This window comes from Arachis hypogaea, chromosome 12 (assembly GCF_003086295.3).
Source record: "Arachis hypogaea cultivar Tifrunner chromosome 12, arahy.Tifrunner.gnm2.J5K5, whole genome shotgun sequence".
Classification (NCBI taxonomy): Eukaryota; Viridiplantae; Streptophyta; class Magnoliopsida; order Fabales; family Fabaceae; genus Arachis; species Arachis hypogaea.
The window spans coordinates 12,321,789-12,343,654 of NC_092047.1; the positions used below are offsets into that span (position 1 = coordinate 12,321,789).

Genomic DNA, 21,866 nt, shown 5'->3' on the forward strand with positions numbered 1-21,866 from the left:
TACATATATTTTTCTAATTTGTCCCCTTTTCTCTCTCCTTTGTTGCTAATTCTTTTTATGTGGATCTTTCTTCCCTTTTGTCTTGCCTGTTCAAGCTAAGATTGAGCCACTGTCTTTTTAATAGTGTCTACGAAGCCAGGTGGATATAGAGGTGTTGAGATCAACTTGTTATCCTTCTCTCTTCTTGTGCCAATTTTCTTGTTCTATCACGCACACCATCTGTTTCATAACATGTGCCTCCTTGTAAGTCCAATTGGGTTTCTTGAATCACTTCTTTAGTGTTCCTAACTATATTATCTTAAAAATATATATAGGTCAATTTGAATTTTCAGAGAGGTTTAAGTTCTCCATGTATTGTACATCTAAGAACTTCTCTCCATCTTCCTGAGTCTCCACTTCTCTGTGGAGTAGTATTTAGCTAGATATCATTTATTGTCTCCACATTTCATTGGTTTTTTGGGAATCTTCTCTTCATCCTCTACGTCATACTCTTTTACTCGTGGTTTTGTGCGTGTTCTTTTGTATTTCTTAACCTTTCAAAACCATTTCTAACTTCTTCATTGACCAATCTCAAATCAGCTATGACCTTTTTATCCAACCATGTTTTCCTCACATAAATATCAAACTTTTCTCCATTTAGATCCATCTGAATCCTGTCATTGATTATTGGCACCCAAGTAGTGTCCATCGTCATTTTGACTGAGTCGAAATTTCTTCTTTGAATCAAGCTTTTATCCACTCTTAAAACGGTTCCCCATACCACCGCTATGATAAGAAAGTGTTCTTCATTCTATGCATGTAGAGGCATGCCAAAAATTTCAATCTAAACTTTTCTTATCCTGTATGTTTCTCCTGCAATCCATCTCCTTATCTCTCCAAAATAATTTAGTAAAAATGATGATTGCAGAACCTCAATCATATTCTCTATCATGTCAAAAGTTAAGATAATATTGCGTTTTTGGTCGTAACCTCTTCTCACTGTCATTCACCTCCCATCTTTGGTTTTCTCTCATCATAATATTTCCACAAGTGAACCAAAAGCATTGTAATAATCTAACATACAGGTTGTAAATATGGAGTTCGAATTGCTCACCAACATAGAAGGACCCAGAGGAGACGCAAGTTTGTAGGGATAGTGCACAGGCGCGGCAGAAAAAATTAAAGCGTCAAAAATAATTTTAAAATTTCTCGAAAATTTTTTGCCCAAAAAATCATAATTATAATTAATTAAATGAATCAGGAGTTCGTACACAAATACCCTTTGACTTTACTACTAAATTCACCTTATAATAGATTTTCTTATTCGAAAAATAATATTATGCCAAAATATAGTGGAGAATTCCTAAGCATCATCAACATCAGCAAAAATGAAGATGGTTGCAAAGCGGCAAATTCAAAGTCATGAGACATGAAGATTTTGAATTTCAACTTGTAATGTTCTAAGTTTTTTTTCAACATTCGATAGTTCCTCTTGAATCTCTAGAAGCATGTTAAGTCTATTCTGTGCTTGATCTTGGTAAGGCTTACCAAGGATTTTCACATAATTGTTCAAACTTTCCATGGCTTCATTGAAATCTTTCTTCATGGCCTCTTCAAGCTCAGATGCCAACTTCTCTGCTTTTGCTTTCACTTTATCTATCACACTCTGTCTGCGCCTTGGGAAATTTGATATAGCAAGATACCTGACAGAAATATATGTCAACCAAATTTCAGTAACAAGTCATCAGCATGATCATAAATTAAACCAATTAAATCCTTAGGCACATACCAATCTACATTTCTTATTTATAAAATATGAATCTAAAGGGACGTATTCTTTAGGTTACATGATAACAACTCTTGCCGTAACAGTGCAATATGTTTCTTTAGAAGATTTAAGATTTTGAAATACAATCTTGAGCAACAAGAAAGGAAGCCAAATTATAAGTAAAAATTAGAAAATCATAATACCCGCCAGCAGAACAAATGCCAAGAGCAAGAAGATCTTCCAGTGTTGTTGGTAACACAGATGTCAGTAGCGAAGCAGATAGACCAGCCACGCCCACTCCACCAAAAGTCGATAAAAACTAAAATTTAAAAAATTTCAGATATATTGACAGTATAATAAATATAATTTTAATAACATAAAAATAAATAAATAATTATGTCAAACCTCAATATACAAAAGGAAAACGATAAAGAGATCATTTACTACTGAAGATGATCCACATGGGATGAGATTCTCATTAGTGCAGAGGTTGCAAGGGTCAACACAGACAACATAGTGCAGTATTGCAAAAGCTACCAAAACAGAAGGGCATTAAATTTTCTTTTAACAACACAATTTGATGTCGCAAAAGTATTCTAATAGCCACTACCACAAGAAAGCCTTTTTGAGTGTGCATAACAACGATAAAGGACAGCCTAATACTCAAGTATCCTGCATTATCTGGGATCCGCACAAGGACCACATTCAACGGGTTTAACATAGGCAACCTAAACTAACGCAAGTGTAAGAGGCTAATTTCGTGACTTAAACCTGTGACCTTGAAGTCACCCACACCCAAACAACTAAACTGTTGCTTCGGGTTTCTCTTTGCATAACAACACTAATGGAAAAAGGTAAGTAAAAAATGAAGCAGCAACCCAAATGAGTCTAGCAGCAATAATAATTTCTCAACATATAGATATCACTTACTTATCCATGCACTTTGGAGGCCTTAACCTTACTTGAATACAATACTAGGACCACAGCTAACCATACCACTTTGAATGTTAACCCTAACAAGGCCATAGCCTAGGCACACTTCAAACTTATTGTTACAAGCATATTCTTCTTTTGCAAAATATAATCTATTATTTTTTATTATTAATTTTACAACCAAAATATATCATATATCATTCTCTCATTGCAATTGAAATCAAATATTTTCCTCCAAACTTAAGGAGTTCTCTCTTCCTCTCTTTCTCTTTTCTTTCTGTATCTCTCTCTCCTTGCTTCACCTACTCTCTTTCTTTCTCTTATATATCATTACCAATGACTAATTATAAATTTGACAACTAAAATATGTAACATGATATTCTCTAATTGCAATTAAAATTGAAATTAAAATATAACTATATTATATTACTAATTTAGCAACCAAAATGTGTCATGTGACACTCTCATTAAAATTGGGATGAAATATTTTCCTCCAAAACTAATAAAACTATGTTCCTCCATCCTTTTATCTACCTCTCTCCACTTCTCTTTTTCTCTATCCTTTCCATCCACTCTATATATAACTTATAATTTGTATTTTATATTACAAAATTGACAAACCAAAATGTATCACAAGACATTCTTTTATTATAATTAAAATAGAATCTTTCTCTCCAAAATTAACAAGCTCCCTCCCTCCTTTTTTACCTTTCTCCCTCCTTTCTCTCTCATTCTCTATCTCTCTCTACCTCTTCATTCTACAACAAATAAAAAAAATAATATAATATAATTCAAACAAATTCATGAAAATATAAGACATTAAATTTATAATAAAATATAACTAAAAAAAATCTTATAATATTATTCACATAAAAAATAAGTAATTATTATTGTATACATATTTTTTCGAGTTTTTATTTAGTTTTAAATTTTCACCGCTTATCTTTTCAATCTATATTTTCACTTTTCTTCCTTCAAATATTTACTACATATAATTTGAAGAGAATGCTAATGCTATGATCAATGATCAAAATCAAGATTCAATTGTTCAAAAAAAATTAATTTTGAGTTAATTTTATAACAATCAATTTAAATTTTTTTTATTCTAATATCTAATTATATTTTTATATATAGAGAGATAATATTATTTTTAAATAACAAATATGAAAAAATTAATTATTTTTATTTGTGCAACAAACTTAATGGTTAACACCTAATCAAATGTAAAAATTTACATTAAACTCTTTTAAGTTTTAGATAATGAATGTTAAAATTAATTATTAGTAAAAAGTAAACTTTCACATGAAGATAATAACTAAAAAACTTACTTGATTTTATCTATAGAGATATTGGCCTTCTTAGCCAACAGGAACTTTTGTCCCTTACGACCTTTTTGTAAAAATAATCCATTGACTCTAAATTTTTTATGCCGTAATTTATAATGTCAAAACAAAGCTACCGTAGTTTCAAAAAATATATATTTCCGTAATATATTATTACGGGTAAAAACACTAGTATTACATAAAACAGCAAAATCAAGGGAAGCCTAGCTTCAAATTCTTCTAAAATTGGTGGGTTGGGTGTAAACTGCACATTTGGTACCTAGTTGAATTGTGTGTTTTAGGGGGTGGTAACACTGGCCTTCTTTGAATGATGTGACCGGACTTTGTTTGATACAACACAAATCCACGTCAGCCCAATAAATTTATGAAAAAACAAAAGGAAAAAAATTTACATCATTTCTTAAAGGGGTTCTAAACTTACCATCTCACGAACCTCTTGCTCAAATGACTTTGAAGCTGCACTACTGCTGAAGCCGTCAATCACCTGACTCCCAGCTTGATCCACTTTCTTTAATGACTCATTCTTCTCAATTTCACTATTTTCGTGGTTCAAAGTTGGCCATCGTTTTTCAAAAGATTCCTTGTATAATCTCCCTTGTTGGGTACTTTTGGTACGTAACCAGTTTTCATATTCTCCAAGTAAATTCTGTGTCCAATCAACAAACAATTTAGGAAAACACAAAGCAAAATAATGTTTTATAATTGCATCAAATTATGATGCTCTATACTCTATAGTTTGGATTCCTCTATCTACATCTGGGCTCGACTGAGAAAATAAAAGGTTTTATTTTTACTACACAACACACACACAAACACAAAAGAAGAAAAGAAAACTAGTTAGAGCTATACCTGAGTAGCTGAAACAGCAGGACCAAGTATGTCATTCTGGATTCTTGATGTAGCAGGCATTGTAGATTTTTCTCCTTTGAAAGTATATGAAGCAACAATATCAAGATTTGACAATAGTAAAGTAGCTTCAATGAGCTCCACAACACGTGATTTTGTAGTCTCAACCTGGTAATATACCACAGCATACCAATACCTAACCAATTAAAAGGGAAACAAATTGTCTTGATTAAACAAAATTATGAAATTCTTAAAACATACCAAAGATGAAGTTTGTCTCCTCCAAGAAACGCTCTCGGTTTCCATATTCATTGCAAAATCATTTACACTATTAACAATATCATTCACTGCAGCTAAGTCCTGCTTGGCATATCGGCAATCTTGTGTCACAAGTGTTTGACACGATGAAATTAGTCTCTCTGCAATTCCAACAGGTGTTTCAAGCTTGAGCCTCATTCTATTCATCCCAGGGATTGTTGACCCATCCAAAAAGCTAAACAAGAACTTTTCAAGCTCATCAAAGCTGCTGGCACCATTGTGAGAACCGGAACTAGACAAATCATTAAGCTTCCCAACATTAGACTTAGCTGTAAGTTTTGCTTCAAGAGCAGACCGAGCAGATACTGGATACAATATCACATCTTTAGTATTAAGCAATCTCTGTACATTGTCCTTAACAAAGGACATCGCCTCCTCAAGCTGCATTGAGTTTTAAATATATTTTGTAAATCTCTATTTGTTTTTTAACTACAGAAGAACTACTTGGGAGTAACATCAGTCAAGATGAAAATAACCAATGCAAATTCGCAAGAAATAAATAAACCTCATGGGCATTCTGATATATGTCAGCTTTGTTCAAAACAAAGACCACTTTCTTTTTCCACTGCTGAGAATAACGAAGAAAAGTAATCTGAAAAGTAACATAAAAAAATTATATATGTATATATATAACCCCTGCCAGGAAATTATCTCAATATCACAAAGAAGTCAGCAGTGCACCCATCCACAGATGACTGACCACCATACCTCACTTCCAGTTAAAGGACGATCAGCAGAAATAACAAACAGAAGCAAGTCAGCACGTGGTACGAATTCCTCTGTGAGACGTTGTTGCCTCTGAAGAATCACATTAGTTCCAGGTGTATCAACAATTGTCATCTGCTTTCAAAAATAATGTAAAAGAATTACTGAGAGCACATCCAATTGCATAGAGGATACTATGCAAGGTTATAATATAAAAAAACTGTGATATTCGAAGGAAGAAACAGAACAGAATCAAGAAATTAACTGACTGACTTCTTTAAGAATTGGAGCAGCAAGATAGCATATGAATTGACCATCTGGATGTCTTTCACATCGTTGTTGTTCAATATCCATGTCAGTGTATCGTAAAAATGTGATCTCATTAGTAGTGGGAACAACTCCCTCTTTCAGGTATCTTTCCCCAAGAAGTGCATTAATCACAGTAGATTTACCGGAGTTGAATTCACCCTGATGAACCACGATTTTAATGAGATGAAAGGTGTGATACCATGTCAAATAACTATTAGCATTCTATAGCATTTGATTTCTCTGTCTTCTGGAAAATCCATACAATAGCTAGCAGAACACATAACTTAGCTAACCAAAAGCATTTTGCATTTTTATACGTAGATTAAAAAGACTATTAAAGAAACTAATGTAGAGAATAACTACTAAACATGGTAAAAGAAGAATCAACCATTCCCTATATCTGCACCTTACATAAACTCTTCACTAAGATGCTTCCAAATGGAGGCAAATGAACTAAAGTAAGAATAACAAGATCAGAAGTTGAAATAGTTTAGCACTAATTGGTTGATTAGTTTCAAAATAGATGTATTAAAATAATCTTATCTTTTTTGAAATTTAGAGCTTATACCAATGTATATCCCAGGAACCAGAATTTGGTGAGATTCAGCACACAATTACCACTATAACCAGTAAGAATGGCTCGTCAATTTGAGAAACTGCATCATTAAGAAGTGAAACCTCTTCCATCTGCCATGTGAAACCAATCCCAGTTCAACAGAGAGTAAACAATACAGTGGTCAAAATAAAAAATAATGAAAAAAGTATTTTCTTCAAATACCAAATTTTTTAATTAAAAGATCACCAGTGGTGCAGCCTTTTTTATAACTTCTATAGCTTCATTCAACACCAATTTCTCTGTTTCTATTAACTGTTTCTCCTTATCCTCCAATTTAATGAACCCAGCCACAACCTCCGCTTCACTGTGAAGATCAGTATCCACGTTCGATAATGTATGCTTATTCAAAATGCCAGAAACACCATCCAGTGTTATCTTATCATTTGCATACTGCATGTCAAATAGTTTGCGCAGGAAATCATCTTCTAACAAACTAAAACCTTCCAAAGTAGTCACAAAACCACTACCACCAGAAGCAAGTAAACTTGAAGCCTCAGCATAAGACATCCTGTCTCCATGCAAATTCCACGAGACAAAAATAGGTATCTTCACATTTTCACGCACAGAATTGACTTCCTTGCTAAGATCTTTCGGATCAACACTACCATATATAAGAAAATCAGCACCTTCGGATTTAGTTGCATTCACTGCAGCATCTATTGTTTGGACAATCCTAGCTACCAAGGGAAGTACCACCGATTCAGATTTCGAATCCAACATAGTATTTCTAGCAACAACAGTGGGAAGACCTGCAAGAGAGAAAAGAATAAAGAAAGCACATAGAATGTAAGACATTAAAAACAACAGAATTTTTTGTTGTTGTTTGTTGTTGTTGGGGGAGGGGGGGTTCATTTTTTACGGCTTCACCACTTTAAATAATATATATATTTACTTGCATTTAGCTTCAATAAAGTACCCATGCAAAAATATTTTACATTATAACAATTTTCTGCAAAACCTCATTTATCATGTCAACCAAGAGGCGTCAAACTCATCAGATGCTTAGGTGAGAATCATTGCATGCAAGAGTTTAAAATAAATAGAAGGAAGGTTTGAAGGGCTTGCTATATATGTCTACAATTTTGTCCTTTATTAAATTATTATTCATAAAAAGTAAATGGCAATAAATGGTAATACAAATATTTATTAGGAATAAAAAGGTAATATAAATTTGAATCTCATAAAACCTCCCAATTTGGGGGAACTTGAAAATGGGGCATTCGGTGGGTTTTGGAGTGTTAACAAAGACCTTCAAAACCGTTGCCGTCGGAAGAAATAAAATTTGTGGATGAGGTTTAATCCCCCTTTGCATTGCTCTCCAAAGCCTCCACTCAAAACATACCCTAAAGCTCACAGGAATTTCCTCTCATTGTCACATTCACTATTTAACTCCGCCTATGTTACATAGCCTATTTCAGCCGATTTCTACAACTACATTCATTCAGTTAATGTAACTAACACGCATGGATTCAACAGCAAAAGGTGGCTCTATCAAAACCAGTACATCCAAAACTATCATATACTCTATTTGATATATCAAAGTAATACAAAATATGGATTTAACATTCAAAAATTAAGTCCCAATTAAGTTAAAAGACACTTAAAATAGGGAGATTTTCTAAATGCACTTGATATTGCTAATGATGTTGGAAATTGGAAGTGAAAACCTCTGGAAAGTTAGTTTTTTTTTTTTTTCCCTTACTAGTTATTTAAAAAAAAACATTGATAGATAAATAAATAAATAGAATTATAAAATAAAATAAAACCTTTATCGGAGAGGAGAACTCCGGTAGCACCAGCAGCGGCAGCGATATCGACACGCTCAGAGACGAGCAAGTAGGCGCGTTCTCTAAGAAGATTCTTCAAGACGCAAGCAGCCTCATAAAGCCTGCCACCGCTATCGTCGCCGGCAGCAGAGAGCACAACAACCCCAACGAACTTGGAAACGGCCTTGTCCACCAGATCCAAGGCATTTGAATCGAACACTTCGTCGGTTCGAAGCTGGAGAACCAGCGTGGGGACCTTGAGTTCTGGCCTCTTGTAGCCACCGGGGAACAGCGTCCGTGGTTGTTGCTGCGAGCGGAGAAGTTGCTTTTGCGGATTGGTGGACTGGTCAGGGGCATTATTGGAAATTGAGCATGAAGACGTGTGGTGAGTGCGGGGAAGAGTGAGGAAGCGAGGGGTGAAGTGTGAAGAAGAATAAGAGGAGAAGGAGTAAGGCCTGGTGGTGATGGAGGTGCGCTGGGTGAAAATGACGGGCACCATGGATATGGCGGAGGAATCTTTTTGTTGGAGGAGGTTCAGTTGAATGTGTGAATCTGTGTAGATACTAGAAAGTAGAAGAGAGAGAGAGAGAGAGAGATTGGGTTATCGGGGAAGAGTTTATGGGAGTCACTGAATTATATTGATTTTATCCATTTCCTGATTGGTTTCCATTAGTGGACCATTCAAACATGGGCACATGGCGGTCCACTTCAGTTGATAACAATTTACTTAAAGCAAATTTATGGGCATGTTAAACATGATATAATTCTATTTTTGATCTTAAGCTTCTTGTAAGATGGAAAAGAAATGGATTAACCATTATTTGATAATTGGATAAAGAGTAGTGCTAGGGAGCCAATGGCCTAAACATACTGTGTACAATGGGCTAAATCTTTGGTTTATGAATAAAATGAACATTACCTATACTATCCAGAATAACCATCCTAAACATCTCATGTTATAAAAAGCTAATTTTGGGTTCACAAAGATTTGAACTCTTAACCTTCTAAATCTAGAACTTTAATACCATATCTTAAAACCACTCATCCCAAAAACGTAACCTGACAGGATAATGTAACACTAATAATTATAATTATATCTCTAATACTTTCTAAACTTTCATTTAGGTCGTTGGCTCCCTATACTTTCTCTCTCTTGGATAAATAAACTCCCCGGAGTTTATCACACAATTGAAGATATACAATACTTACTAATTTAATTAATATTAACACGTGTGAAAAAAATTTACGTATATTATTGTTTAACTATGTTTAGTTTTTACGTGATAGAATTCTTACTAATTTTTTTTAATCAATATGGGATTAAAAAAACAAATATATTAAGTGTATATTAAAAATTATTTACTAATTAATTATTGTATAAAAATATATTTAGTGTTCATAAAATTTTTTATTATTTTATTATTGCAAGTTTGGTTTTTTGTGATTAATTATTTAATTATAAAAAGTATGTAAATTAATATGTATAAATACAGAGAAATATATAGTATTTGATTTGTTGTGTTTATATAGTATTTTTTAAAAAGTTAGTGAAAGATTACACTTAAAAATAAAATTGAAATTATTTATTGAAATAAAAATAAGACAAAATTTTTTGTGTCTATAAGTTTGGTGTGGAACTTATCTTCTGTGGGAAGTTTTGAATATTTAAAAATTATTTATTTTTATATTTTTAAATTAAATATTAATTTTTAGATGCATATTATTTTTTTGGTGTCTTTTAGATGCATATTATGGTGTCTATATATCTTTACCTAAATTACTAAAATAAGATAAAAGTTAATATTTAATTTAAAAAATAAAAAAAATAAATAATTTTTAAATATTTAAAACTTATCCTAAAAGACAAGTTCGGTAATTTCGATACCAAATTTATAGGCATCAAAGAATTTGTCTAATTTTTATTTTTTTGTTTTTTAGTAAATTAGACAATTATATATAGACACCATAACATGCATCTAAAAATAAATTATTCTAATTTTTTTATTTAATTCTTTCACAAATAATCTCTATAGAAGTTAAACCAAATTATCTATAACTCAAACTAAAAGAAAACTTGTGTGCACTTAACCTATAGAATGGGAAGTAATGCTTAGTATACAATAAGATCAACCTACAAAATCATGTGGTTAACATCACTACACACAAAAAAAACTGATGTGACATGCAAGTATAACACCATAACTATTGATTCATAACAAATACATTCACTACTTATTGATATCTGAGGAAATTTTTTGTAAGAGTAATTCACCTCTCAATCAAATTCTTACAATATTTCCAAACCATAACTCTAATTGTTGGTTACTTTATCTGAAACTGTTGGTTCTCATTCTTCATTGTCTTTGAGGAACCAAGAAAGCAAAAGAATTCAACAAACTCAATGGCCACACTTTCTTCTTCTTCTTCAGCTTCTTTGCTCTTCTCTGCTTTCTCTTCCAACCTCTTTCCACTCTCACATTCTTCAACTTCACGCCTTTCTTTCTCTTCTTCCCTTCCTTCTTCTTCTATTTTTTCAGCTTCTTCTCCAACCTTTCTAGCATACCCTTCATCATCATCCAGGCTTTTTGCAACAAGCAACAATGATGGTGGTGCTGCTTTCAGCATCAATGCAAGTGCTGCAGTGAAGAAGAAGGTTCTTATTGTGAACACCAACAGTGGAGGACATGCTGTGATTGGATTCTACTTTGCAAAGGAGCTTCTTGGTTCTGGCCATTCTGTTACCATACTCACTGTTGGTGAAGAATCCTCAGATAAGATGAAGAAACCACCTTTTAACAGATTCTCAGTTAGTCCTCTATTTCTATCTTACTACTATGATTCTCAATAACATGTTATCAAAGCACAAAAAATGCATGAATATGAAAATATCTTTGTTTAATAAGGTGATTTGTTAAGGACTAATTCGTCTAGCGTTCGTCTTTTAAGTATGAAATTATCGGTCCATAATCGATTGGGACTAGTTTAGTTTGTCAGTGTTTCATTCTTTTGAGGATCAAGTTGTTGTTCTCACTGGATTTAGATTCTTGCATTGAATGAATATTCTGGAGTTTGACAAAATGTTTAGGAAATTGTGAGTGCTGGAGGCCAGACAGTGTGGGGAAATCCGGCAGATGTAGGGAGTATTGTCGGAGGGGAAGTGTTTGATGTGGTTTTGGACAACAATGGCAAGGATCTAGAGACTGTGAGGTTTGTAAATTTTGTTCTTCTTGTGTTCAAGCTTTGATTTTGTTTACAATTTCTCTTACTTTAAGATAGCATACCACAATATTAAAATACATTAACATCCAAATCTTGTACTAGTAAATGAGATCGGCTACATGGATCAAGCGACATTACTGCAAACTACCAATTTAATCTTTGAAAGATTGATATACTTGCAAATAAGTACCTAAACAATGTCATTTTAGTTAATGATACCTGTATAATGGTTCTTAAGTTCATGGAATATGTAAGATACATGTGCAAATGAGAATCTTCACTTGCAGGCCGGTGATAGATTGGGCAAAGAGCTCTAGTGCCAAGCAATTCCTGTTCATAAGTAGTGCTGGAATCTACAAACCTACAGATGAGCTTCCACATGTTGAAGGGGTAATGTTAAAAAAAAGAAATCATTGTGATCCCTTATAGCTTATTAACCACTATGAAAATGTGCTAAAAAGTGATAATCCTTTCTGATGGTGTTGTAGGATACTGTTAAAGCTGATGCTGGCCATGTTGCAGTGGAGAAATACCTTGAAGAAACTTTCAGCAGTTGGGCATCATTTAGGCCTCAGTACATGATTGGTTCTGGCAACAACAAAGATTGTGAAGAGTGGTTCTTTGATAGTAAGTGGAAAATACCCTCAAACAAGCTTTGTTTTTGGTGTTAATAGCTACCTACTTTACATTTAAATAACCTCTAAGATAGTAATTAAGTCAAACACTTTCACTTATGGGACAATATATAAACTAAACTCCCGTAGTCTCTCAAATTCACAGCTTTCACCAATTTGGTCCCTCATATCCCAATCGCACTATGCTCAATCTCGGATACCATTGGGATATGAGGGACCAAATTAGTGAAAACCTTGAATCTGAGGAACTACTACGGAGATTTGTATCGAAGATAAACTGATATAACCTTAAGAACTAGTTATAGTATTTGTTTGAATATGTGAACATATGTATCATAATTAGGGTGATACTATGTTAATTCTTTTTAGTTTATTCCCTCTGTTATAAATAGGTAGTTTGTATTGTATCATAGGCACACTCAATAAACATCAGAAACATTCCTCACATTTTTCCTTGTCTTTAGTTTCTATCAGTTTTGAATAACTTTTTTATTGATATAGTTAATGGTATCTATTCTGAGAAAGAGTAAGTGTCGCGCCATTCGCAGGGATTGTCCGGGACAGGCCAGTACTGATTCCGGGGTCAGGACTGCAACTGACCAACATATCTCATGTTAGGGACTTGTCTTCAATGCTTACTCTAGCTGTTGAGAAACCAGAAGCTGCAAAGAACAGCATCTTCAACTGTGTGAGTAACCGTGCTGTGACTCTAGATGGAATGGCAAAACTGTGTGCTCAAGCTGCAGGGCGCCCAGTGAACATTGTCCATTATGATCCAAAAGCTGTTGGTGTTGATGCAAAGAAAGCTTTCCCTTTCCGCAACATGGTAAAAAATTGCTTTTAACTTGCACTTTTGTGATCTAACTTTACTAATCACACAGATCATTGAAGTGGTTATAAGTTTATAAGAAGAGATTGCTGTGCTAGCATCTTGTTAATAAGTTTAGTAATATATGTTTGGTTCATTTTCTCAAATAGAACATATTTTTGGGGGGATCACTTTATTATTTACATCTTTTGGAGTTTATTTTGTCAAAATCCTTGCAATATATGAACACTTTTAATAATGTATTTTTCTTAGACACTCAATTATACAAGTCAGATAATTTTTTTATGAACTTAATGTCTTTTTTCCTCATTGAACTTATGTATTTATTATGCAGCACTTCTATGCTGAACCAAGAGCAGCCCAAACAAAATTGGGATGGAGTCCTACTACAAACCTCCCTGAAGACCTCAAGGAGAGGTTTGAGGAGTATGTAAAGATTGGGAGAGACAAGAAGCCAATCAAATTTGAGTTAGATGATAAGATATTAGAGGCTTTGAAAGTTCCAGTACCTGTGTGATCCATATATAATTTCTTTCTTTTTGATTAAAAAAATTATGTATAAACATTAATTTGACAAAGTGTATTACAGAAGAAAGTTACTTCTCTACCTGTTCAGAAAAAGAATCTATGAATATGATCTACACCTCCAACAGAGATCAAGTTCTTTACTATGAAAATAGATAACACCAAAAAATATCTCAAATCTCAAACATATTTGTTACCAATAAAGATCTATCATACTTTGAGAAATCATTTCTATTCTACTACATGGCCATAAAAGTTTAAATCCATCATTATGTAAAACTAAGGCAAAGATAAAATAAAAATAGATAATAAAAGAGTAGATATTAGGTATTCCAGATTCTAGTAGATTATTCAACAAAACCACCAACAAAATTGCACCTTCATCCTTCAGTTCATTCTCAGACATATTCAACTTGGCAAGGAACTGTTTTGATGATATACATGCCACTAAAGATGAAGCAACATTTGCAGTAATGTCATTTCCAGCCATATCCAGAACTTCCAGTGATGGTGCAGATTCCTTGAGAGCATTTGCAGGGATTCTGCACCATCATCCACACCAAACATGTTGTCATGCAAGTCAAGCTTCTTCAAGTGTTTACAAGTTCCAAGTGCTTCAGCCAGGACAACTCCACCATCAGAACCTACCCTGGTAGATGAACAGCTGCAGACTGTTTCACAATTTCAGAAATAGCAATTGCCCCTTCATCTCCAGTCATGTTATTATGAAAATGAAGAACCCTGAGCTTCTCGGTTGAAGGAATCAATTCAGATACTAGTTTTGCAGTTTCCTCTGATATACCATCATTCATTAAATAAAGCTACTCCAAGTTATTTTGTGGTTTTAGGAGGGACTGAAATGCTCTAACTCCCTTTTCACCTGTGGCATTATTTGACAGGTTAAGATACCTTAAAACACAACCTTCCAGTGCACAAGAGAATATAGTCATCACTTCAAGAGCTTCTGCTTCCGGCCTGCCACCAACAAAATCCGACCAGTCTACTTCCTTCAATTGATCCTTAATTGACAGTAGGATGGATTCAGCAACTTGAGCAGCTTCCAAGCCAAAACTTCTGTTACTGAAACATATCTTAGTATAAGAGCTTGGTGCCCTCAATGGCTCCAACAGTTCTGCAGCTTCCTGTGTCAACGAAGGCTCTGCGACCACCAGATATGTCAAAAACAGTTTCACTCTCAGGCCTCTTTTCAAAGAATTTGAATCCTCTAAAGTGAAGAAATTGATAAAGTGGTAAAGTAAAGGGTTAATCGCAATTGATTTTGTAACTTCTATGAAATATGTGCCCCACTACCAACTTCACTTTACCAACTTCTTCACTTTAGAGGATCTAGATCCCTTTTCAAAACCTCCACCACGAGCTTACTCGATTCCTTGGCATAAATTTGCACTGCAGAACTCCCATCACCATCAGGCTCCTTCTCAAAGTGCTGGGTTGTAGTTGTAAAAGCAATTTCTTCAATTTGCTTAGCATCCTCCTCAGCCTCTTCTTTGCTAAGCAGCCCATACTTTCTTGAGAAAATGGATGGAGTTGTAAGGTTCTTGGTCATTCGTTCAGCAAGCATTAGCCTAGTACCCTGGCTAGGGGGCCATAACTTGATTGAAAGTGGGCGATGTTGGTAATTGGTATGTCTGTGCTGTGGAATCCATATCAACCAACCAGGAAACACATGCAACAACCACATTTACAAGTGTCTAACAAATCCATACATTTCAATTCTAGTATAGTACTAGAAAACAATGAGATATAAAATTACTCATGTAAAATAACAACAAATTTCATATAATTATTCCTACTCTCTCTAGCCACAAAGCTTAGTTTGTGTATCTACCACAACAACAAAAAGCATTTAAGTTTGCAACACACAATACACAACAAAAGCAGCCCATTCCATAAGTCATGAACAGAGTAATGATGTCCAAAGAATAAAGAAGTACAATAATTATGTAATACCTTTTCTTATCAGAAACAATCAAGAATCAATATAAACCTAATCAACCATGAAATTTAGATTCTTTCAAAGAACTATCACACCTAAACTATGTTATATTGTGGTAAAAATGTGATATTAATCATCACATAATTTTGTCGACCAAATCATGAAGTCTGTTAATTATCATGAAGTCTGAAACAAAATCAAAGAACCATAGTATGCATATTAAAAAAGATTTTTTTAAAAAAAAAAAAAGAATAGAGGGAAGGGGAGGCCTCGGCCCAACATTTAAAAAGAAAAAATTAATAGTAATAAATTATTAAATATAATTTAATTTTTTTTAAAATTTATTTAATATTTAATTTAATATAAATAAAAGTCCAGTATAATCTAAATATTAATGATTTTTAATATCTAAAAAGTAAGTAACAATATTAAAAAAATTTAAAAAAATATTATTACTAATATTTTTTAATTAAATAAAAATTTTTAAATCTCATAAAGTGGATTTTTTTTTTTTCTTGTTAGTATCTTTCTTGATTCATTTTTCTTGATTCATTTGGTATTAATTCTTTCTCTTTCAACTACTACAATTGAGAGATCTTTTTCAACTATAAATATTGTGAAGAATAACTCAAAAACAAAATGAAAGATGAATTTCTTGCTAATTGTATTTTAATTATATTGAAAATAAAATTGCTAAAAAATTTGACACAGATTCTATTATCGATGAATTTTATGATACGAAGAATTGACCATTTTGTTGATAAAAAGTACATACATATTTTTTGTGCTTTAAAATATATTCTCTATCGATATATTTTTATAATACATTTTACATTATATAATTTTTTGCATACTTTTTTAATATTATATATGTTGTTGGCTCCTATGATAATATTTCTAAATCCGTCCTGAATATACATATTGTTGCAAAGATGAGGTATAATATTAAGATTAAGATTATGATATACATATTGGTCAATAACTCCAATACACCATTTAAAAGCTATTTAACATTAATTCATATGATGTCAATTGAACGAGTAAATTCTTATAATGATTTCTGGATTTCACACATTTATCTGAAATGGTTTTCAAGATCCAAATTTTTTTATAATAGTTTCTATGTCATTTTCGGTGTTGAGTCAGCTCTAAAAATATTGTGAGTTTAGTTTCATTGTTATCATTTGGAGAACTTGGTTGAAAATGAATGATAGAATTTTCAGGAATCTTGCAGGAGTAGTTAATAGGTCGATTAAGAGTTATAAAGAGTGGAGTGATATTTGATCATTTGGGCTATTGATGGCTTTTGTCAAAGATGATTAGGAATTATTTTATTTTATCTGTTTAATACTTTTCTCTTGAGACGTTGATGCTTTACCTTATTGTGTTGAGCTTTTTATTTCAAAAAAATATTGATGTGATCATATTTTGCCACTTTAGACAGTTCTAATGTCTTTTTCTTCTTGTTTATTCTTCGATAATAAATAATGATATAACCGCTACATTTTATTTTTTGAGTAAATGTGTAATTACTCTATTAGCTCTATAAATTTTTTAAATTTGTAATTAAATATTTATATTTTAAAAATTTTAACTAAATTTTTATATCATATTTAATTTTATAATTAAGTCTTTATTTGTATAAAAAGTATTAGATTAACGAAATATTTTTTGTAAATCAAATATATTAACAATTAAGGATCTAATTAGATATTTGTCTATATATTTTTTGAGAAAAATTTTTCATTAATTTTATTATTTTTTATACAAAAAATATTTAATTATAAAATTAAAAACAAAAAATTTAATTAAAAATTTTATAAATACTTAATTATAAATTTAATAAAATTATAAAATTGGAAGAATAATTAAATATTTTGGGGTGCATGTTTTTTATTTTGTGTTTATTGATTTTTCTAATCCAAATCCAAATTGTATTAGTGAAAATTCGCCTAATCTAACTCGATCTAACTGAATTTTTATGAAAAGAATAAAGGCATTTAAATTAATATTTTTTAATTTTAATACTCCAATGTGAAATTACTAATTAAGAGACTAAAAATGATTACAAGTCAAATTAGTTAGATTTCGCACGTTTGTTGAGAAGTGTACTTTTATCACTTGTGTTGATATGGTTTTCTTCTCTTTTGGTATTTATGGCTGTCCATAGAAGGAAGCATGTATGGAAGCTGCCAAGTACACCCATCACAATGCAAACAACAAGAATCACCAAAACTTCTGAAGGGAAATCCCATGTCAATCCTCTTACAATAAGAGCAATCAAAATGGCCAAGTGCCTTCCTGACGATGCATGGAAAATTTGTGCTTTTTGTGGTAATTGAACAATAAAAAACGGAAGCACAGATATAATGAAAAAAATCAAAGAAATGCACGTTGGATGAACCGGCTGAAAGCCGCTGAACCAGCTGGAACCGGCCAGTGGGACCGAAAGGGGCCCGGTCGGTTCTTGTGAAGCGACGTCGTTTTGCGCGTTATTAAGAAAAAGAACGCCTCAGTCCTCACCCCCATTCCTCTTCGCTAATCGCTACAGTACCCCCACCCCCAGAACACAACTTTTCACAGAAGTCTCCCCCACCGGCGACGCCGGCCATTCCGCTCAGTCACCTTGACACCTTCAGAAATCAGAACCAAGCTTCCCTCTCTCAAAGAAAGAAAAAAAAGTGACAAACCCTAGCCTCCATTGTCGCCGACGTTCTTCTCACCGCCGTCGTCCCGCCGTTCTTCGCCAGCTTCTTTTCTTGGCGCGTCGCCAGCTTCTTCGCCTGGTCCAGCGGCCTCGTCGTCCGCCGCCAGGTCCAGTTCCTCGCGTCGCCAGCTTCTTTGCCTGGTCCAAGTTTCATCGTCCGTGGTGTTCTTGTCGCTGCCGTCACATTCTTGCTCCCTCTCGTTCATACTCTTCTCGTTCCAAGACCAACGAAGGTTAGTTAATTTTTCTTGCTTACTTTTTTTTTTTTTGTTTTTAATCTGTTGTTTATAAAAAAATGTGATTGGGTTAATTTAGTTTTTAATGTGTTCAGGGAGATTTGAGCGAGGATTTTGGCTACAAAATAGTGAAATTTTAATGATCACTCGTAAACCTCGTGTAGATTAGATTCACATGAGTTTGAATTTTGAAAAGATTTAGGCTTTTTCTTAAAAAAAAATTATCTTTTATCATTTCCTGTGTTCGTTCCGACATTGGTTCTGCATCATCATGTAGACTACAACTGAATTTTAAGAAAGATATTTAGAATCTTAAATTTTTCAAATCTTTGCTCAATAGTTGGCTGTCTTTGTGGGTTTGTTGTTAGTGAAGATTCCTTCACCAGCGAGATTCTCGGGTAAATCTTCAATAATGAAAAATCCCTCTTTTTGTGAAACTTAGATTTGATTAGATCTTTTTTTTTCCCTCTCAGATTATGGTTCCGGATTCTGTGTGTGTTGCTGTTTTGAGATATCAAAAAAAGAGTTTGACCCTATCCTTGTTCTGATTCTCTTGAAGATTTTTCATTTATGTTTAAAAGATTCTGTTCTAGATTTTCCGAAAGCACACACATTATTCGAGAGAGAGAGTAGCTGGCAAGCATTCTTTTATTCTTTTTTCTTTTCCAATTAAATGGAAGATGATCATAATACAAAAGTAGCTCAAGAGCTTCAAATACAAAACTATAGTAGCGATGGTAATGGGAATGGTAGTGGCGGTAGCGGCGGCGGTAGATCTTCGAAGAAGCCGAAGCAGAGAAAGGTGCCACAGAGAGGACTTGGTGTGGCAAAGCTTGAGAAGATAAGGATAGAAGAACTGCAGAAGAAGAATTCTGCTACCCTTCAATTGCATCAACAAGAAGATCCAATTGCATCAACAAAACCTACATATATGCATCCACCGATCCAAAACTTTCATCACTCAATTCAACCTGCTCCTAGATCACAAGCTGAATTTAGGCCTATGTCACTCCAACAACAGATGTTGGATGCTAAGGTTCCGGGCACCGGCACTGTTCCATTGACAAACAGTTCAGGATTTGAGAAGGAGATGTTTGTGGTTGATCCTGCAGCTATACAGTTTCTACCAAGCTTTTCTTTTGAATCCAATCCTTTTTGGCCTTTGCCTAATTTGGGGCCGAGAGCACCACAATTTCATCATCAATTGACTTCCATGGTAAGATTGAGATAACTTCTTGTATGAAGTGTTTTCACTTGTGATCTTTGTTAAGATTTGTTTTCTGGGATATGTAGGTTAATGTCTCGCCGTCCGGAATGTCAACACCACCAATGCTTCATTACTCAAAAGAGCCCCCTTCAAACCAAAATTGTAATGTTAACGACCTGTTAGCAAGGCAAGCCGAGAAGGTAATTGCAATTTGCCATAGTAATTCCAATTTTTGTAATTCCAACAAATACCGAATTCCTTGGTTTTGGATCATGCTTTTTTAGTGAATTAAGTAAAATCATGTAGCAAGACATTAAGGTAAACTTCACTACCCTGGGAATTTGTTTGTCGATAATGTAGAGGTTTGAAACTTGATACAGATTATTGGCGTGAAGAGGCCTTACCCCTTCTGCCTGGATGCTCCTCCTGTGCCTGCTTACAATTATAAGTTGCATCCGTTTGCCGAGATGCAAATGAATGCTGCAACTTTGTGTAATAGTGGATTCAATTATGATGCTGGCAATTCAAGTCTAAGGTTGTTGATTTTTTAATTGTTTCTTCTATCACATTATTGTAGTTGCAACTTGCAAATGTTGTTTTGTCTCACCATGCACTATATTAATCATCTGCAGGGAACTGCCATCATGTTCTGCTTCCAACTCAGAGCTAAACTCAAGGAAAAGAAGCAAAGAAAATGAGAATTTCAATGGAGATTTTCTAACATTGGCTCCTCCTACTCCTACTTCATCCCCGCCTTCACAGACGAAGCCTTTTTCGGCTTTCCTAGAGATTCCCAATCAGGACAATCCTGAATCTGAATCTCCATCTTTTCAGGTAGGAAAAATCATTTGTTTGTTTGGTTTAAAATTTTTTGAATAAATGTCCTTTTTGGTTCCTAACCATTTGTCCTTACAAAGCGGCTCTTTACAATTCAAAAATCCCGAATGATTCTTAATTATTCCAGTAAATGGTGACATGCTGACATGTTAGGGGCTGCTTAGACCATTTACTTAAATAGTTGGGGACTGGTTAGTACTTTTTGAATTGTGGATTACTGTTTCGGACAAATGATCAGAGACCAAAAAGGGTATTTAGTCAAATTTTTATAATTCAATCTTTGCCTTTGTTTTCTATTTTTTGCTAATTTCATTTTTCCATCTAATGTGACAATATTTAGTTGCTTCTGAAGTTGTAATACTAATTTCATTCTTAATTTCGATTTTGCATTTGCTAAAGGGTACTATAGAAGATCAAGTTCCCCAACCGCAAGCGTTCAACCGGTTCAATCAACAGGAGCAACCTTTTTATTATTTCTTCCCTCCGGCGGCCCATGAGTTGCAAACCGGACTTTCAACAGCTAGAACTCCCAATGTTAATGGAGCTAAAGAAAATATTGATCTTAATTTGAAACTTGGAAAATAGAAGATCAAGTTTCATCCTCCTAGTTTCATATGTATTATGATCAAACTTTTAGGCCAGTTGTTCCTCATTATGAAACTTTTCATAGTCATATGTTAGGTTAAATTTTTTGCAAAGTGGGTAGATGTTTCTATGTTTGCACATGTAAAAGTTTGAGTCTGAAAGGACTTGAAATCGTGGCCATGTGTAAATAGAGATGTTGCATTACTTTGTTTCTTTTTACATAAAATACTAAATATAGGGATGACCTCTCACCAATCTCAATTTATTTTTAGGCTTTTAGCACATGTTTCGCTTTCTTTCTTATGCATGCCATCTTATAAGTTTTTCTATAAATTAGGACATTTGATTGGTCACCTTTTTACCTAAACTACATAATTAATTCAAAAATATTCTATGACATAATCAGAGCAATTAACTACCGAAATAATCAAATATGACTCGGTAACATAGATACTCAAATTTTTTAATACTAAATATGTATTTTTATAAAGTGATTGGTTAAAAGCTTATTTTTTGTAACATGATTGTAATTAATTAGGGGCATCA

The 21,866-nt window shown here is 33.5% G+C and overlaps 4 protein-coding genes across 7 annotated transcripts in view; 2 read left to right on the plus strand and 2 right to left on the minus strand.

Moving 5' to 3' along the window:
- LOC112726874 (probable transmembrane GTPase FZO-like, chloroplastic) overlaps nucleotides 1-9,239 on the minus strand; it is a 56,770-nt gene extending 47,531 nt beyond the window's left edge. The window contains exons 1-11 of one of the 2 annotated variants that reach the window (XM_025776410.3): nucleotides 8,584-9,239; nucleotides 7,004-7,566; nucleotides 6,820-6,888; nucleotides 6,166-6,360; nucleotides 5,896-6,027; nucleotides 5,693-5,779; nucleotides 5,131-5,568; nucleotides 4,873-5,037; nucleotides 4,445-4,669; nucleotides 1,951-2,066; nucleotides 1,267-1,682 (exon numbers count right to left, since the gene is read on the minus strand). In XM_025776410.3, coding sequence (XP_025632195.1) covers nucleotides 1,400-1,682; nucleotides 1,951-2,066; nucleotides 4,445-4,669; nucleotides 4,873-5,037; nucleotides 5,131-5,568; nucleotides 5,693-5,779; nucleotides 5,896-6,027; nucleotides 6,166-6,360; nucleotides 6,820-6,888; nucleotides 7,004-7,566; nucleotides 8,584-9,082 — 2,772 coding nt within the window. In that variant the 5' untranslated portion in view covers nucleotides 9,083-9,239 and the 3' untranslated portion in view covers nucleotides 1,267-1,399. Of the gene's footprint in view, nucleotides 1-1,266; nucleotides 1,683-1,950; nucleotides 2,067-4,444; nucleotides 4,670-4,872; nucleotides 5,038-5,130; nucleotides 5,569-5,692; nucleotides 5,780-5,895; nucleotides 6,028-6,165; nucleotides 6,361-6,819; nucleotides 6,889-7,003; nucleotides 7,567-8,583 lie in introns of those variants that run through there. The other variant, XM_072208812.1, reaches the window with a different exon arrangement.
- Nucleotides 9,240-10,665: 1,426 nt separating this feature from the next.
- Nucleotides 10,666-13,887, plus strand: LOC112726875 (chloroplast stem-loop binding protein of 41 kDa a, chloroplastic). The gene is made up of 6 exons (XM_025776411.3): nucleotides 10,666-11,389; nucleotides 11,669-11,790; nucleotides 12,090-12,192; nucleotides 12,291-12,429; nucleotides 12,986-13,263; nucleotides 13,601-13,887. The coding sequence occupies exons 1-6, from the start codon at nucleotides 10,985-10,987 to the stop codon at nucleotides 13,781-13,783; spliced, it is 1,230 nt and encodes a 409-aa protein (XP_025632196.1). The 5' UTR covers nucleotides 10,666-10,984; the 3' UTR covers nucleotides 13,784-13,887.
- Nucleotides 13,888-13,896: 9 nt separating this feature from the next.
- LOC112726876 (RAN GTPase-activating protein 1-like) lies at nucleotides 13,897-15,613 on the minus strand. The gene is made up of 2 exons (XM_025776412.3): nucleotides 15,175-15,613; nucleotides 13,897-14,950 (listed from the first exon to the last, which is right to left on the minus strand). Exons 1-2 carry the CDS (start codon nucleotides 15,491-15,493, stop codon nucleotides 14,613-14,615), a joined length of 657 nt encoding a protein of 218 aa, XP_025632197.1. The 5' UTR covers nucleotides 15,494-15,613; the 3' UTR covers nucleotides 13,897-14,612.
- Nucleotides 15,614-17,930: 2,317 nt separating this feature from the next.
- LOC112726877 (uncharacterized) lies at nucleotides 17,931-21,591 on the plus strand. 3 transcript variants are annotated; one of them, XM_029290589.2, is made up of 6 exons: nucleotides 17,931-18,688; nucleotides 19,165-19,907; nucleotides 19,985-20,098; nucleotides 20,279-20,433; nucleotides 20,531-20,732; nucleotides 21,135-21,591. In XM_029290589.2, exons 2-6 carry the CDS (start codon nucleotides 19,365-19,367, stop codon nucleotides 21,318-21,320), a joined length of 1,200 nt encoding a protein of 399 aa, XP_029146422.1. In that variant the 5' UTR covers nucleotides 17,931-18,688; nucleotides 19,165-19,364; the 3' UTR covers nucleotides 21,321-21,591. The 3 variants fall into 3 exon arrangements, with proteins under 3 accessions (XP_029146422.1, XP_025632198.1, XP_029146421.1); XM_029290588.2 differs by having other exon boundaries at nucleotides 18,270-18,688; nucleotides 18,787-19,907; XM_025776413.3 differs by having other exon boundaries at nucleotides 18,052-19,907.
- Nucleotides 21,592-21,866: the final 275 nt, after the last annotated feature.